This window comes from Mustela putorius, unplaced genomic scaffold (assembly GCF_011764305.1).
Source record: "Mustela putorius furo isolate JIRA1106 unplaced genomic scaffold, ASM1176430v1.1 tig00003898_pilon_pilon_pilon, whole genome shotgun sequence".
Classification (NCBI taxonomy): Eukaryota; Metazoa; Chordata; class Mammalia; order Carnivora; family Mustelidae; genus Mustela; species Mustela putorius.
Window position 1 is genome coordinate 32,147,455 of NW_025422047.1, and position 18,103 is coordinate 32,165,557.

Genomic DNA, 18,103 nt, shown 5'->3' on the forward strand with positions numbered 1-18,103 from the left:
GATGAAGAAATTTTACATGAGATACACAAACTTCTTTACCATTGCCCTCCTCATATTTTACTAGCCAACAACTGTATAAATGTATTTTTCTTGGTATGGAAAGGGATAAAATTGTAAGTTGAAAAGTTAAGTTTGTAAACTACCCAGAAACATTCCTAAATTAGGACTATTATACTTCAGATTTAGCCTGTTATAAAAAGTAAATAAACGTCTTTATTTAAAAATGAAAGAATACTATAAAAATGAAAGAAACCATGTATAGTCTTAATGGAGGAAAGTTGATATAAATCCTGCATAGTATTATTAATACTACATAATGGTGCTTTTCATTCAAAAAAGAGGAAGTCAGTTAATCTATAAATTTCTTGATTTTTTTAAAAAATCATCATTACTGGGGCACCTGGGTGGCTCAGTGGGTTAAAGCCTCTGCCTTCGGCTCAGGTCATGATCCCAGGGTCCTGGGATCGAGCCCCGCATCGGGCTCTCTGCTTAGCGGGAAGCCTGCTTCCTCCTCTCTCTCTCTGCCTGCCTCTCTGCCTACTTGTGATCTCTGTCCGTCAAATAAATAAATAAAATCTTAAAAAAAAAATCATCATTACTAAGGTGAGCTCAGGGAGGGCAGAAACCTCCCTGGAGCAGACAGGCAAAAAAGCTCCTTTGATCTTGATTTTCAATATGAATACAGACGGTGAAAATGGGGCCTCACGGTCCTTCTGACCTTTTGGCTTTTAAGCAGGAGGTGTCAGGAAAGTTGCCACAGGGGTAAATGGCTTGTGGTTAAATAATTAAATGTTTAAACAAAACAAAATAAAATAAAATATAAAAATCACCATTAGTCTCTTAAGATAGAGATCAGATATTATTATCCCCACTGTAAGCAGAAAAACATCAGCACAAAGGTTACATATTTTTTCCAAAAGATGAAAGCCCTGTATCTAACATCTTTATATTCTAAGAAAATTCACTCATTCATTAAAGATAACAACTGATAAGTATATATTATATACAGGGAAATAAACACTATTTTTTAATAGAAGGAAGGTCCTGAAAGAGCTTCCATTAACTAATCCATCTCAGTTTCCTGAACACAGGGCAAGCATGAATGTCTGAAGGAACACTTTCCAGAAATTCTTATCTTGTGTTCTCTGCTGATACCTTTTATTTTTTAACTTCTTTTTCAATCTTGATGCCTTTTACTTCCTTTCCTTGCCTAACTTCCCTGGCTAGCTAGAACCAAGTGCAATATTTAATAGAAATGGCAAGAGTTGATATGCTTGTTTTGTTCCTAATCTTAAGAAAGAGGAACTCAGTATCCAGTACTAGGTACAGTCTTAAATGTGTATTTTTGTAGATTGTAGATGTCCTATATCAAGCTGACGAAGTTTCTTTTTATTCCCATTTTGTTAAGTATTTTATCATGAAATAGTATTGGATTTTGCCAAATGCTTTCTATCAACAATAACATATTTTTTTTTAAAGATTTTATTTATTTATTTGACAGAGAGAGATCACAAGTAGGCAGAGAGGCAGGCAGAGAGAGAGAGAGGAGGAAGCAGGCTCCCCGCTGAGCAGAGAGCCCAATGCAGGATTCGATCCCAGGACCCTGAGATCACAACCCGAGCCGAAGGCAGCGGCTCAACCCACTGAGCCACCCAGGAGCCCCAACAATAACATATTTTTTGTCTTTTATTTTATTATTATTACTACATACTAGTTGGTTAATTTTTAGATGTTGAACTTTGTATTTCATATATAAATCCCACTTGGTGATGTACAATCCTTTTTATATGCTTTTTTTTTTTTTAAAGATTTTATTTATTTATTTGACAGAGAGAAATCACAAGTAGGTAGAGTGGCAGGCAGAGAGAGAGAGGAGGAAGCAGGCTCCCTGCCGAGCAGAGAGCCCGATGCGGGACTCGATCCCAGGACCCTGAGATCATGACCTGAGCCGAAGGCAGCGGCTTAACCACTGAGCCACCCAGGCGCCCCTTATATGCTTTTTTTTTTTTAGGATTTTTTGTGCCAATATTCATGAAAATATTTTATAATTCTCTTTCCTTGTTTTTGTCTGGTTTTGGTTGGGTAATATTGGCCTCATAGAATGAACTGTGAAATATCACCTGTTTTTTGTTTTTTTTTTTTAAAGATTTTATTTATTTATTTGACAGAGAGAGATCACAAGTAGACAGAGAGGCAGGCAGAGAGAGAGAGAGGAGGAAGCAGGCTCCCTGCTGAGCAAAGAACCCAATGTGGGACTTGATCCCAGGACCCTGAGATCATGACCTGAGCCGAAGGCAGCGGCTTAACCCACTGAGCCACCCAGGCGCCCCTCACCTGTTTTTTTATTAAAGAATTTCTGAAGAACTGGTATTTTTCTTTAAATGGCTGGTTAAAATTCACTAGTGAAGTCACCTGGGTCTGGGCTTTTTCCAGGTGGGATTTTATTTAAATACTAATTCATTTTTTCACTAGTTGTAAGTCTTTCAGATTTGTTATTTCTTTTTAAATTGCAAAGCTTTCTGTCTTTATAGAAACATGTCCATTTTATTTATCAAATTTGTTGGCACACAGTTGGTCATAGTATTCTCAGTATTCTCTTACAATTTCAATAAAGTCATTAGTGATATTCTTTTTTAATTCCTGAAATTAGTAATTTAATTCCTTACTCTTTTTACTTAGTACAGCTATCTATTACTAGTTTTCTTATCTTTTTGAATGAACCAATTTTTAGTTCTGTTGGTTTTCTCCATTTTTTAAATCTTTCTTTCATTTTATTTCTGCTATAATCTTTATTATTTCCTTTTATCTGCTTGCTTTGGGTTTAATTTGCTCCTTTTTCTAAGGTGGAAGCTTAAGTAATTGAGAGGATATCATTCTTGCTTTATTATATTAAGTTTATAACTATAAATAACTATAAATTTTCCTCTGAGTGCTTGGTTACCTGCATTCCCTAAGTTTTAGTATATCACATCTTCCTATGAGCCACTGGTTATTTGGGGGTTTACTCATTAACTTCCACATATTTATGAATTTACAAAATTTCCTTGTTATTGATTTCCTCATTTACTTCCACATTAGAGAACATAATTTGAACGATTTTTGCTGATAAATTCATTCTTTCTCAAAACACCTATGTTTTAACATTTCCCTTATAAATAGTTCATGCAAACACCTGGAGATATAAACATAAGTAAATTCCTCAGGGACAAAGATTACTGAAAATAAATAGCACAATAGGTACCAAAACCAGTTACTTCCATCTAGAACTCTAAAAAAAACAAAACAAAAAAAGCTTCCTTTTTTTTTTTTTAGCTGTTGACTAAATCAATAGCTAAATCAATTCCTAAGAGAGATATCAGATTGTTCAAATTCCTCTAAACCATGTCAAAGAACCCAAAGTATAAAACTGAATTATCTTTAATTACCAACAGACAAAATGGCTCAATGTTGAGACACAGTTTTCCAAATTCTTTACTGTCTTTCAAGTCACAAATCTCCAGATCTCTGAATTCTTTCTAAAGATTGGAATACTCCTATCATTGCTTGATTTGAAAGACAGAATGAAGAGGCAAGGAGTTATTTTAAAAGTGAGGAGACCCTAATTTTTATCAGTATGCCAAAAACAAAATATAAGTTTTAGTAAAGCATCAAATGTTCCTACTTCCTTCTGTTTATTTAACAATAAAGACTTCTCTCACCCCAATCCAATGTAATATAGAAAAATAATTTATAAAACACTTAACTATTTTACAGTATTACCAATTCTATGGTGTCACATGCATAAAAACGTAATTCTATTTCTATCTAAAAACAACACTGGTATCTCAAAAAATAATTAAAAATTAAGTCAGATATGTTTTGAGGTCAAAGAATGTGATTCAGTTCTTGGAAAGCAAGGAAAATTCATGCTCTATAATTCTAATATATTCCTTTGCATGTTCCAAGAATTATTTTGAAGGGAAAAAAAACTGATGGGCAAACACTTACCTCAAAAATAAAAAGTATAGCATCCAATTCCTCCCTTTGAGACTTGTGACCTAAAACATTTTTAAAGAAAAATATTTTAAAGATTATCATTTAAAAAGCTTAAAATATTTCAAGCACTAAAGTATCTTCTCAGTGATTCTTTAATAAAATATTTAAAGCATACTCTGTTCAATGTATAGACAATACTGTACCATATCTATTCAAAAAATAAATTTAGATTCCACACATTTATATCTAAAAACAAATAATATACTGTGGAGGAGTGCCTGGGTGGCTCAGTCAGTTAAATATCTGCCTTGGGCTCAGGTCATGATCTCAGCATCCTGGGATCGAGCTTCATCTGGGGTTTCCTGGTCAGCGGGGAGTCTGCTTCTTCCTCTCCCTCTACCCCTCCCACCACTCATATGCCCGTGCATGCTCTCTCTCGCAAATAAATAAATAAAATCTTTTTAAAAATAATAATAATAATACACTGGGGAGAACTTAGAATAAATTCTGAAAATGAAAATATGAGAATGACTGCTCAAACTTCACAGGCATCTAAGGGCAGAGCAAAAAAAGTGAGGAAACAGGTAAATAAATCTGACCAGGCAAAAAGCAAATCTTGTAAGCCTTCTCAAAAAGAATGAAGATAGTATTACTAACCCATACTTTGAGACAGTGTCTGAAAGATGTTTCACAAAAGAAGTGAAATAACATTAAAATTTCAACATCCAAGGGTTGATTTTCAAGTGGATATTTATGACAATTGTTTGAAACATCAAAATAAGTCAGGGCCAATTATAACACCTTACCTTTCTGTTTAAGACTAGCTTCAATAGTCACAAAATTCTCAAAGAACACGTAATATATATGTGAAAAATGTTGGTCAAAAAACTGTTTAAGATCAATAGACTCTGCATTCTCTGAAAAGGAAACAACAACAGTTTTTAGTGACTATATATATGTTAAATCATGTTCAGCAAATTATCATAATGGTGAGTTTCCTTCAAAAAAAGTCAAAGTACTGCTCCTAAAATTCTATCCTATTAAAATATTTGAGATATGCACTTATTTATATCCTTGTTCTCACAACTTTAGTTTTTAAAAATTTTTAAATTTAAAAACAGGTTAAAGGGCACCTGGGCGGCTCAGTCAATTGAGTAAGTTTGTTTGTGCCTTTGCTCAGGTTATGATCTCAGGTTCCTCATCCTGGGATCCAGCCCTGTGCCCTTCTCCTTCTGCCCCTCCCAGCCCATTATGTGCTCTGTAACTTTCTCAAGTAAATTAATAAAATCTTAAAAAAAAAAAAAAAGGTTAAATCAGGTTATCATGTTTCCTAAAAAAAAAAACACACACATACAAAACAATGTCTCAGAGATTTATTTGAAATTTATTTTGAGTATTTAACCAAACCAAAGAAAGAGTCAAGTTCTAATTTCAATTCACAGCTATGCTTCTCTCAACTTATCCCCAAGAGTTTAAAATCAGTATTTCTAGAATAATTATATATCTTATCTTTCCAAAACACATTTACTCAGTAAATAAGCATATAACAACAGACTTTATAAATAGGCACTTAAGTATTACAAAGCTCGAACAGATAATATTGCTTTAAAGGAATTGTCAGTATAGTCCAGCGCACACAAAATCAAACATATAGCTATATGCACATCAGAAAGTGTTAGGTACTGAAAGTGAAGTTACAAAATACATTGGCAATTTAGAAACAAAAATTACTTTCAAAGCTAAAAAGGGGTGGAAGTAGGGAAAGTAGGAAAGCTTAACACAGGATTTCTTATTTGAAAAGACTTTTAAGGATAGTAAGGGCTTTGAACATGAAGCGGTGAAGGGCATTCTAGGCATTAGCAAAGACAACAAAATGAGGAAAGTAGGAAGCATGACAGGATACAGAAAAATAATTCACTTTGGCTAGAGCCTAAAACATTTTGATAAAAATAAAATTGAAAAAACAGCCTTGAAATATGTCATAAAATGCCTTGAATGTAAAGTAAAGGAGATAAATTATTATTCAAAGCAAGAAACAGACGTATACATACTATACATCTTGTTTGAGTTATTTTCAGGGACTGAGAAGGTTGAAGAAAAAGGGGAAGAGGGAACTTTTACTTTTAATATATACTTCCTATTATTCAATTTTGTTTGCAAAAAGGACTTATTTCTGGGGCACCTGGGAGGCTCAGTTGCTTCAGCATCTGCCTTCAATTCAGGTCATGATCTCGGGGTCCTGGGATGGAGCCGCATGTTGGGGCTCCCTGCTCAGTGGGGAGCCTGTTTTTCCCTCTCCTTTTTTCCCTCTCCCTCCCCTGCTCATGCTCTCTCTCTCTCTCACTTAAATAAATAAAATCTTTTTAAAAAATTAAAAAAGCACACATTTTGGGCGCCTGGGTGGCTCAGTGGGTTAAAGCCTCTTCCTTTGGCTCAGGATATGGTCTCGGGGACCTGGGATGGAAGCCCGCATCGGGTTCTCCGCTCAGCAGGGAGCCTGCTTCCTCCTCTCTCTCTCTGCCTGCCTCTCTGTCTACTTGTGATCTCTGCCTGTCAAATAAATGAATAAAAAATCTTCAAAAATAAAAAACACATTTCTTTTATAATGAAAAATAAATTTTAAAAAGGCACTGAAAAAACAGCAAAGATTTATGAAGCTGGAAGTGAGATGAAGAATACACTATTAATTGTTATGAAACTCAAATTAAAGTTAAATATCAGTTAATTTCTTGAAATGCTCTAAGGCTCAATAAAAGATTTCAGAATAAAATTAATAGTAAACAACATATAGATAGCACTTTAAACTCTTTCATGTAATATCTTACCCTGTGAATAATCATAATGATTTTTTAGTGACATCTTGTATGTGGAATTTTCCAAGACTTTCCCTTTTGCTCTGCCCTCCCAAAGGAAAGGATGGATGCCCTCTCCTCTATATTCCCTTGGATTCTCTACATTTCTATCTTATGGAAATAATTACATTTTACGTGTTTTTTTGTCTTCTTTCCAGGACTAGTCTATAGCTTTTTTAGAATATAAACTGTGTCTACCTTAGTATTCCCAAAACCTAACACAGTGCTCAGCACATATGTACTCAAATATGTTTTATTATTGATAAAACAGGTTATTTTAACTTTATTAGATTCATTTATTAGCTTGAAAATTTTTATACTAGAAAAGATTGCATAACCTCCTGACAGGCAAAACATTGCTTCATCTAGACTGTAATTAGAACACCAAAATTTCACTCCTATCAGTAACACTACCTGTGTGACTTTTTCACAGAACTAGAAAAACATAATGGCTAACACAAACTGAATATTTCCTATATGTTAGACACTCTATGTCCAACATATTGGATGTGATTTACTGAAATTATTTTCTATAATTCTCACAATGACACTATGAAATAAGTACTATTATTATCCCTATTTTGTAGATGAGGAAACAGGCACAGAGTAAGTAATTCAGCTAGTAAAAAACAGAGACAGGGATTTAAACCATACAGCCGGGATCTACTACTGTCCACGCACTTAAAATATATGTTATTCAGCCTCCAGTGTAACAGGAATAGAACACTAGTAATTAATTATCCATCATAGGAAGATATGAAGCCATCAAATACTAGTTAAACATATTTCGTAGACTTTCAAAATAAAAACATATACAACTGAGAAAAACAGGAAAAGTATTCTATTTTTCCCCACACAGCAGTTTAGAGTAACAAAGACTATGAAATTAGAATAAATAAGCTACTATAATTAGCTCTACATTTCCTGAAGTTAATGTTTGAAACGTAACTAATGTTCCAGAGGTAAGAAGAAAATAAGAGAACAATAACAAAGCAAAACAAAACAAAAGCAAACATGAATCAACTCAAGATTTTATAACCTAATTTAGAAGCCAAGACAGTCTCTTCATTTCCTTCTCACAGAGCATGTTAGGAAAGCCTGGTAACTACATACTTGCTAAAAAGATACTGAATTAAAATTAGACTTATTTCCTTTTTTTTTTTTTAAGATTTTATTTATTTATTTGACAGAGAGAGATCGCAAGTAGACAGAGAGGCAGGCAGAGAGAGAGAGAGAAGCAGGCTCCCTGCCGAGCAAAGAGCCCGATGCGGGACTTGATCCCAGGACCCTGAGATCATGACCTGAGCCGAAGGCAGCGGCCCAATCCACTGAGCCACCCAGGCGCCCTAGACTTATTTCCTTTTGACTCCCTCTATTTATAATGAACTAGTCAGCAAACAGAAACTCTTTTACTAAATATTTTTGACCATCAGTTCCCTAAATTTACATAGTGGGGGAAAGCAGGGTAGGAAATAAAACAAACAGACAAAAAAAAAAACAAAGAAGGGAAGAAGGAGAGGTGAAAAATACAAATCGATAAATTATAAATAATATACAATTAGGCTCCAAAAGAGGGAGAGGGGCTAAATGGGAAAAGGAAAATAAGTTGAGAAATGAGAGGGAGAGGAAAAAAGGACAAAGGAGGAAACTGAGAAGCTGGAACACAGAACTGAAGCTATTACTCAAAAATAACACAGAGAATAACAAGATGAAAAAGATAAGGATAAGACTACCTAAAAAGTGTCAGGAAGAAAATGTACAGTATTCAAAAAAATAATATCTAAAATGGCATATTGAGTCCCAAACAGGATAAATACAAATCTATACATGGATACATCTTAACACCAAAAAGAAAATGGAGATATTAAAACAACAAAAATTACCTACATAAGAATATCAAAACTAACAGCAGACTTCTCATCAGCCCAACAGAAGCAGGGACACAATGCAACTTTATATTGAAAGAACTAATGACGAATAATAGTCAATCTAAAGTTCTATACTCAGCTAAAAAGTACTATTCAATAACATGAACATGAAAATGAAGAAAAGGCATTTTCCTACATTCTTAGAGGTTAACACTTGAAAAACCTCACTCAAATGCAAAGAAATATGAGATTTCTGAAAGAAGAGAAATAAACTCACATAGAAATGAGAAAAGCAAACCTGAGCAAGAAACTGGAAAATGCGTGGGTAAATCTAAATGAATACTGAGTGGTAAAAACAAACAATTAACACAAAAGTTACCAACCAGGAGGAAGTAAAATAATAGACAATAATGTCAAAGATGAAACCGAAATGCTAGAAAGAGTATTTTAAGATCTTTGTTGAAAGGATGATAAAAATACTGATGAATTCTGACTTTAATATCAGTATGCTACTGAAATGTATTGAGTTACCACTAAAAAGAGTATTTATTACTAAAAGAGTAATAACAGAATGCAAAACTCTTTTTTAAAAAAAACAATGAATCTTAGAACACTGAAAAAATAAAATAAAATTTTAAAAAAAGAAAAAGAAAAATTATAATCCAAAAAATTGAAAAGCACATTAATGAACAGCTTCAAGTGGCCTAATAATACAAGTAATTGAAAACTCCAAGGAGGAGAGGCAGAAAAATATTTGGAGAATTAATGGCTGAAAATCTTCAAGTTTGATGCAAATCAGAAACCCACATATGCCTGTATACAGATTCAAGACAATTTCCATTCATTTTCATAAGAAGTAATTTCAACTAGAAATACTGACTTCTAGAAAATAATCATTAAAACTGATTTTCATTTTTATATAATGAACCAATATTAAAGTGAATAAATATGGCAAGCTCATTTTTGAATTTAACAATGTAGCAGACAGGCAAGTTAACTTCCCTATTGATAACTGTCCTGAGTGATTTAACTCATCAAAATAAATCTAGGGACCTTTCTCCTGTTCAAACGTTTAAGATGTTTGCTTTATGTTATTAATATTCCTTTGCTGTAAAAAGTAGATACACATAACAAACGTCCTGCTAGAAACCATAGTAAAAACCTACTAAAATTTCAAAGAAAGCAAAGTAGTTTTAAGATATGTAGCTTATCTCCTTATCAACTGATGTTTCAAAATAACTGCAGAAAAGCTTCTAACATGTGATTATGGTTACAACTGATAGCAAGATAATAACTTCTGGAACTAAAAAGGAAAAGAGAAAACACTAAAGGAAGCATTAGTAAGCGACCATGATCTCAAAGTAATTATGTCTAAATCTCATTCAACTCTATAAAATAAAATACAATAAGAATTATTCTCCTGCCTTCAAGGGTTCCACAATGAGCATAGAGAAAATGAGACATAGTGAAGAGAATCTAATTTAGACAAAGATACAATGCTTCATTTAAGAGCAAAATCAATTGTTTTATCAAACATCATACTATTAGCTAAGCATTGAGTACAAGCCAAAAGCAATTACAATCACTTATGCTTACTTATATTTTACATTTGTGTAGATAACACTTTTACAGTTACATATACATAGCCTTACTTGTTCTCCAAATTATGTTTTTGAAACAAATATATTATCTCCTTTTTATAAAGAAACTAAACCTGAGAGAAGTTAGCTAACTTGCCCAGGTCATCCTAAACTACCAAATGGCTCCAAATCAGCTCTCAATCAACATTAGAATAGCCACACTTCAGGCAGTAGGCCACAGCATAAAATAACCTCCTTACCATTTTAAATCAAACTCATTCTGAAAGAGTGAATGGTGTTGTTTTTTTTTTTTAAAGATTTTACTTATTTATTTGACAGAGAGAGATTACAAGTAGGCAGAGAGAGAAAGAGAGGAGGAAGCAGGCTCCCCGCTGAGCAGAGAGCCCGATGCGGGACTCGATCCCAGGACCCTGAGATCACCACCCGAGCCGAAGGCAGCGGCCTAACCCACTGAGCCACCCAGGTGCCCAAGGATAAGAGTGAATGGTGTTTTTAAAGAATTACTTGAGGGGCACCTGGGTGGCTCAGTGGGTTAAAGCCTCTGCCTTCGGCTCAGGTCATGATCCCAGGGTCCTGGGATCAAGCCCCGCGTGGGCTCTCTGCTCCGCGGGGAACCTGCTTTCTCCCCTCTCTCTGCCTGCCTCTCTGCCTACTTGTGATTTCTCTCTCTCTCTCTCTGTCAAATAAATAAAATCTTAAAAAAAAAAAAAAAAAGCATTACTTGAAAGCTACACAGAGCCTGAGGTGGTTTATTTTAAGATTCAGAACAAGTAAACAGTGAAAGATACCAAGAGTTCAGAGGATTTAGTCCACTTGTATGCATACTGCCCCAAAGTATCTCTCTTTACCTGGTTAATTATACCCTCCTTTGCTTCACCACAATAATTAAAATTTTACTCATTAAATTCATTTGTGAAAGGAAACCATTCCAACACAAAGTATAAGAAGTTAAACACCCTTCATAGTTAGTGTGAATTGGTACAAGCAGCTTTCCTCATAACAGACAGCAATGAAAGAAAATAATTCTGATATGGCTGTGAAGACGTGAAGGAAAGAAGATAGTATTTATTGGACATCCACTGTTTTCTAAAGAGTGAACCAAACACTTTTCTTTCAGTTTTCTTAATTCCCCCAGAAACTTCAAATGATAGGTCCCTATTAACTTCATTCTACCTCTTCACTTAGTTTATTACAAAATAAAAACTAAACTAAAAAGATTCAAGGAAACCAGGATGAAACAAAGTTGGTCTAAGTGGCAGGTAAGAATTCTATGTCTTACTTTATGCCACTTACCAAGACAGGTAAATGGCTGTGATATTAAAGTTCAGGACTAAACAGGACATTGTGTGCTAAAGGGAAAATATAAGTAAAAATATTGGGAGAATATTAGTAAGAGTGACCAACTGAAACTTCGATGTGATCAGAAAAGAGGGTGAACACTCCTTTTTCTTTTTTCCTCTACATTTTTCTATCTCCATTATCAACTTTTCTTCCACTGTATCCTCCCTTTAAATGTTGGGGTCTGTCAAAAATATGTCTTCTTCCACCTTCATTAAATATTGCAAAATGAACTCTATCTATATACAAATACCTCTCAAATCCATGGGTTCTATTTCATGCCCTCTCCTGAGGACTACCTATCCAATTACAATTTCACAAGTATCTCACATTCATCTTGCCCCCAAGTAAATCCACCTCCCCTCATCTTCTCTAGCGTCTGTATTCCCTTCCTAGGTTGGTTTTTCAGATTTCTGACATTTCAGATTTATTCCCCCGTCTTTTTAACTCTCACCACCCACCCCACCACCCACCCCTCAACAAATCATTCATTTTTCTTGCTAAGTTTACTTCTGCAATGTATTTCTTTCTCCCTATACCCTATCCCCCCCACCATTTAGTTTTATACCTCAGGGTCTCTTGCCTGAATTTTAGAGCAGCCTCCTATCTTCTATTAGTTTAACCAACTATAAAATAATAATGCAACAACAGAAAGAAAAATTAAGAAAACAATCCCATTTACATTGCATCAAGAACAAGATACCTTGGAATAAATTTAACCAAAGAGATGAAAGTACTCTGAAAGCTATGAAACACTGAGGAAATTAAAGATGACCAAAAGAAATGGAAAGACATTCCATTCCACGCTCATGGGGGGGAAAATACCTTGACATGTAAATGAAAACACAACATTTATGGCACTCAGCTAAATAAGCACTAGGAGGAAAATGTACAGTTTCAAATGCCTAAATGAAAGTAAAGATCTCAAAATCAATAACCTAATGTTCTACCTTAAGAAACTAAAAAACAAAAAATAAAAACACAATAATACTAAAGAATGCAGAAAAGAAAGAAACAATAAAGAATGAGGTATTTGAAATAGAGAAAAAAAAATACAAAACATCAATGAAAACACAACTGAAAAACTTTAGTCATACTGTCCAAGAAGAGAGAAGATTAAAATTACTAATCTGGATTGGAAAAAAGGACATTACTAACAACCTTACAGAAATTTAAAAAATCACAAAGGAATACTATGAACAATGTACAAATTACATAACCTATATGAGATGGACAAATTCCTAGAAGGACATAAAATACCAAAACTGAAAGGAGAAAATCTGAGTAGATCTATAAGAAAAGACTGACTGAGCAATAAGGAAAACTGACCTGAAAGAAAAGCCCAGAACCAAATGGCTTCATATTAACACTTCAAAAAAAGAGAAAACTTTAAAACGCACTCTATGAGGCCAATAACACCCTCATTCCAAAACCAAAACATTACAAGAATACACAAATATCCCTTATTGATATAGATACAGAAATCCCCAACAAAATACTGTATAACTGAATATGGCAATATATAAAAAGTACTATACACCATGACCAAGTGGGATTTATCCCAGAATGCAAGATCAGTTCAACAGAGGAAAATCAATCATGGCAATACACCATATTAATATACAGATGAAAACCCAAATAATTGTCTCAACAGACACAGAAAAAGTGCTTGACAAAATCCAACATCCTTTCATGATAAAAACACTCAAAAAGTTAGGAATAGAAAGTAATTTCCTCAACTGGATAAAGAGCATCTATGAGAAATCCAAAGCTAACTTCATACTGACTGGTACAAGACTGGAAGCTTTACCTCTAAAAACAAAACAAAAAAAAAACAAAGATGTCCCCTTTTGCTGTTGGTACTCAACACTGTACTGGAAGGAGTAGCTGAAGAAATTAGATATAAAAAATAAATAAAAGTCATATAAATTGTAAAAAAAAAAAAAAGGAAGAAGAAGGAGAAGAAACATTACATCTCTATTCACAAATGACATGATTTTGTATATAAAAAATCCTAAGGAATCCACACAGACAAAAATCTGTAGGGGCAAAAAAAAAAAAAGTTCATCCAGGTTTCAGAATACAAAATGAATATACAAAATCAACTGTGTTTCTATCTACTAGCAAAGAATAATCCACAAGTGAAAATATGAAAACAATTCCATTTACAACAGCATGAAAAGAATAAGATATTTGGGAGTGAAAGAAATAAAAACTTAAATACTAAAAACTATGAAATATCACTGAGAGACAAAAGAATTAAACGGAAAGATATTCTTTGTCACAGACAAGAAGCATTAATATTGTTAAGATAAAAATACTCTCTCAAATATATCTAAAGAGTCAATGAAATCTCTGTCAAAATCGTAAGTGGCTTTTTGCAGAAATTAACAAACAGATCCTAAAATTCATAGGAAAATACCAGGAACCCAGACTAATCAAAACAATTTTGAAAAAAAACAACAAACTTCCAGTTGTAAAATAAATAAATCACGGGGATGTAATGTATAGCATGGTGACTACAGCTAATAATACTGTATTGTATATTTTAAAGTTGCTGAAAAAGCAGATGTTAAAAGTTCTCACCAGCAGAAAAAAAAATATTTATAATCATGCATACAGTGACGGGTGTTAACTGGACTTGTGATGATCATTTCACCACAAATACAAATACTGAATCATACTGCTATACACCTGAAACTAATATAATGTTATGTGTCCATTATACCTCAATTTTAAAAAAAAAGAAAGAAAAGAATAAAAAGAGCAAAGATGTGGAACGGATACTTTCGAATTTCAAAACTTACTGTAAAATTATGGTAATCAAGACAGTGTGATATTGGGATAACAGAGACAAATGGAACCGAACTGAGTGTCCAGAAATAAACTCTCACATGGTCAAATGATTTTCTTTTTTTTTTTTTTTAAGATTTTATTTATTTATTTGACAGAGAGAAATCACAAGTAGACTGAGAGGCAGGCAGAGAGAGAGAGGGGGAAGCAGGCTCCCTGCTGAGCAGAGAGCCTGATGCGGGACTCGATCCCAGGACCCTAAGATCATGACCCGAGCCGAAGGCAGCGGCTCAACCCACTGAGCCACCCAGGTGCCCCTGGTCAAATGATTTTCAACATGAGTATTAAGACAACTCACTTTGGGAAAAAATATGCTTTTCAACAAATGGGGCTAGGACAACTGAATATCCATGTGCAAAAGAATGAGATGGAATCACTATCTCATCATACCATATACAAAAATTTACACAGAATGGACCAAAAGTCTAAATGTAGAATTAAAATTATCTAACTCTTAGAAGAAAACATGATCTTGAATAGTCAATTGTTTTGTACTTCAGAGAACGAAAGCACAAACAACAAAGGAAAAAATAAATTGGACTTCAACAAAACCCACAACTTTCTTGCTTCAAAGAATACTATAAAGAAAAAAAAAAGAAAATAAGACAATCTACAGACAGGAGAAAATATCTGCAAATAAAACATTTCACAGGCGCCTAATATCCACAACATACAATTCTCAGAACTCAACTATAAAATGAAATTTAATTAAATTAAAAAGGTAAAGGAGGGACGCCTGGGTGGCTCAGTTAGTTGGACGACTGCCTTCGGCTCAGGTCATGATCCCGGAGTCCCGGGATCGAGTCCCACATCGGGCTCCCAGCTCCATGGGGAGTCTGCTTCTCCCTCTGACCTTCTCCTCGCTCATGCTCTCTCTCACTGTCACTCTCTCAAATAAATAAATAAAATCTTTAAAAAAAAAAAAAAAAGGTAAAGGATTTTGGGACACTTGGGTGACTCAGTGGATTAAGCATCTGCCTTTAGCTCAGGTCATGATCTCAGGGTCCTGAGATGGATCCCTGTGTAGAGCCCTGTGTCAACCTCTTGGTCAGCAGAGGAGTCTACTTCCCCCTTGACCTCTGCTCCTCCCCCCACAGGTACCCGTGTGCTCTCTCACTCATTCTAATAAATAAAATGTTTTTAAAAAGGGGGGGAAGAATTTGAACACACATTTCTCCAAACAATATACACAAATGGCCAATAAACACATGAAAAGATGCTCAACAGCCATCATGGAAATGTAAATCAAAAGCACCATAAATGCCTTAAATTTATGAGTAAGGAAAATTATGATTCTAGGTGATATCCAAATTCTCATTGCTAATATGAGACAAATTTTTGAGTGGGTCAACTTATTCCCTAAGGCAACTTGCATACTTTGTGAGATGCCTGGGAGCGGCCATCTGCCTGTCACCTTTTAAAGCTCAAAGAGCAGACTGGTATGAAGGTAATAAGTGGTATCTATACAACTGAATATTATTCAGCCATAAAAAGGAATATTAAATGCTAAAACCTTGAAAACATTATGTTAAGTAAAAAAAGCAAACACAAAGACCATATATTTTATGATTCCATTTATATGAAACATCTAGAGCTAGTAGGACCTCTAGGCTAGTGTGGAAAAAAATTAATCTGAAAAAGAAGAGAAACCAGACTGGGGAAAAAAGAACTTTTTTTCTAAGTCTAGAAACTACAAACTATTACATCACCAACTACTCATTTTTACCGCAAACAAATGCATTACCTTGGGGCGCCTGGGTGGCTCAGAGGGTTAATAAGCCTCTGCCTTCGGCTCAGGTCATGCATGGTCTCAGGGTCCTGGGATCAAGCCCCGCATCAGGCTCTTTGCTCGGTGGGGAGCCTGCTTCCCCCTCTCTCTCTGCCTGCCTCTCTGCCTACTTGCGATCTTTCTCTGTGTCAAATAAATAAGTAAAATCTTTTAAAAAATTAAAAACAAAACAAAAAACCAAATGCATTACCTTCACTTTTACAGGGTCAAACACTAGCTAGCTATTAATATACCACTATTATTATAAAATAATGTCTTTTTTTTTTTGAGTGGTCAGACAATGGAAGAATAATCGAAATAATCCAAATACGTTGCTACTACTATTGTGGATCTAGACCTCTAAAATAGAAAATAATTTCTCAAGTCAACCTCCTACACTCAAAGGCATTCTTTTGGATACTGAAAATAAACATACACACATTTGGAAAATGTACTACAATGAATAAGGAAAAGAAAATACTAGTACAAATTCCTACAATCTTTCTCTTTTAGACTATTTCATATTTTTTCACTGTACCATCAACTCCTTTACTCCTTTGTAGTTGCCTAAAATCTAGCAAAGCACTATGTATTTGTTCAAATGGTTGCTCAGACCCAACATTTTTAAGAGCTTTAAAGAGACAGATTCATCAAATAGATGCATATTTTCCTTGAAGACATTTTATAATAAATGGCATCTTTATAAGCAGCAGTTTATTGTAAAAAGCAACTTGCCTCAAGAAGGTTCTAAAGACAATTAATGGAAAAGGAAAGGTGACTGGGAATCTCGAACCTAATGTTCTAAAAGGATTCAGACAATGACAACAAATTTTTGGTATCACTAATGTACCTTTTCCTAGCTATTTTACATCAGTTTTGAGTGAAAAGGGAAAAAATAATGTTGTTAGGTGACATAATTTAAGGATTTCCTTGTGTTTATTTGACCTAAAATACCAACAATGAATTTTATTTCCTTTCATTCTTGTTTTCCCAAAATGTAACTTTTAAATAATTTTCTAATTTATCCTTTTTTAGTAGGCTAAAGACTAAGAATAAAGTACAGAATCTAAACCATCATCAAGATCATCTGGCCATTAGCAACAACATGGATAGAACTAGAGACAAAACAACCAAGAAAGAGATTCACAACTACAGAAAACAAACTGACGGTTATCAGAGGAGAGGTGGATGGGGGGATGGGTTAAACAGGTGATGGGGATCAAGGAATGCACTTTTCATGAAGAGCAACATGTATGGAATCACTATACTGTACACTTGAAACTAACATAGCACTGTATGTTAACTGGAATTAAAAATAAAACTTAAAAAAAAGAGATCATCCAGGGGTTCATACTATATTTCTTAAAAATAAATTCTTACTGGGGCATCTGGGTGGCTCAGTCAGTTAAGCATAGGCCTTTAGCTCAGGTCATGATCCTGGGGTCCTGGGATGGAGCCCTACATCAGGCTCCCTGCTCCACTGGGAGTCTGCTTCACCCTCTTCGTCTGCCTGCCACTCCCTCTGCTTGTGTACATGCTCTCTCTCACATGCATGTGCGCACGTCCTCTCTCTCGCTTTCTCTCTCTGTCAAATAAATAAATTTTAAAACCCTAAAAAAAAAAAAAAGGAATAAATTCTTACTGACTTTGCACAGGTCATAATTTCTTTGATCCAATTTTATCACTTTCAAGGTTCCAATAAAAATTCAAATAATGTTTTAAATTCTTCCATAAATTCTGTGCTTCAAATTCATTTTTTCATGTAATCTTCCAATAATATCTGAAGTGTTATTCTTATTTTATAAAGAGATGAAGTATGTACAGAAGTATTAAGTGAATAATATAGCT

General features: G+C 34.3%; 1 protein-coding gene and 1 non-coding gene across 14 annotated transcripts in view; one reads left to right on the forward strand and one right to left on the reverse strand.

Moving 5' to 3' along the window:
- Positions 1 to 18,103, reverse strand: part of RALGAPA1 (Ral GTPase activating protein catalytic subunit alpha 1) — a 252,447-nt gene that overhangs the window by 211,885 nt on the left and 22,459 nt on the right. For all 13 annotated transcript variants that reach the window (XR_006602909.1, XM_045067877.1, XM_045067876.1 and 10 more), the window contains exons 2-3: positions 4,782 to 4,892; positions 3,988 to 4,037 (exon numbers count right to left, since the gene is read on the reverse strand). Coding sequence is in view for 12 of the 13 variants with exons in the window: in XM_045067877.1 (XP_044923812.1) it covers positions 3,988 to 4,037; positions 4,782 to 4,892 (161 nt within the window). In the remaining variant the exon portion in view is untranslated. The remainder of the gene's footprint in view (positions 1 to 3,987; positions 4,038 to 4,781; positions 4,893 to 18,103) is intronic.
- On the forward strand, positions 15,748 to 15,897 carry LOC123388413. The gene has a single exon (XR_006602957.1). It is a non-coding gene; the product is annotated as a U12 minor spliceosomal RNA (small nuclear RNA).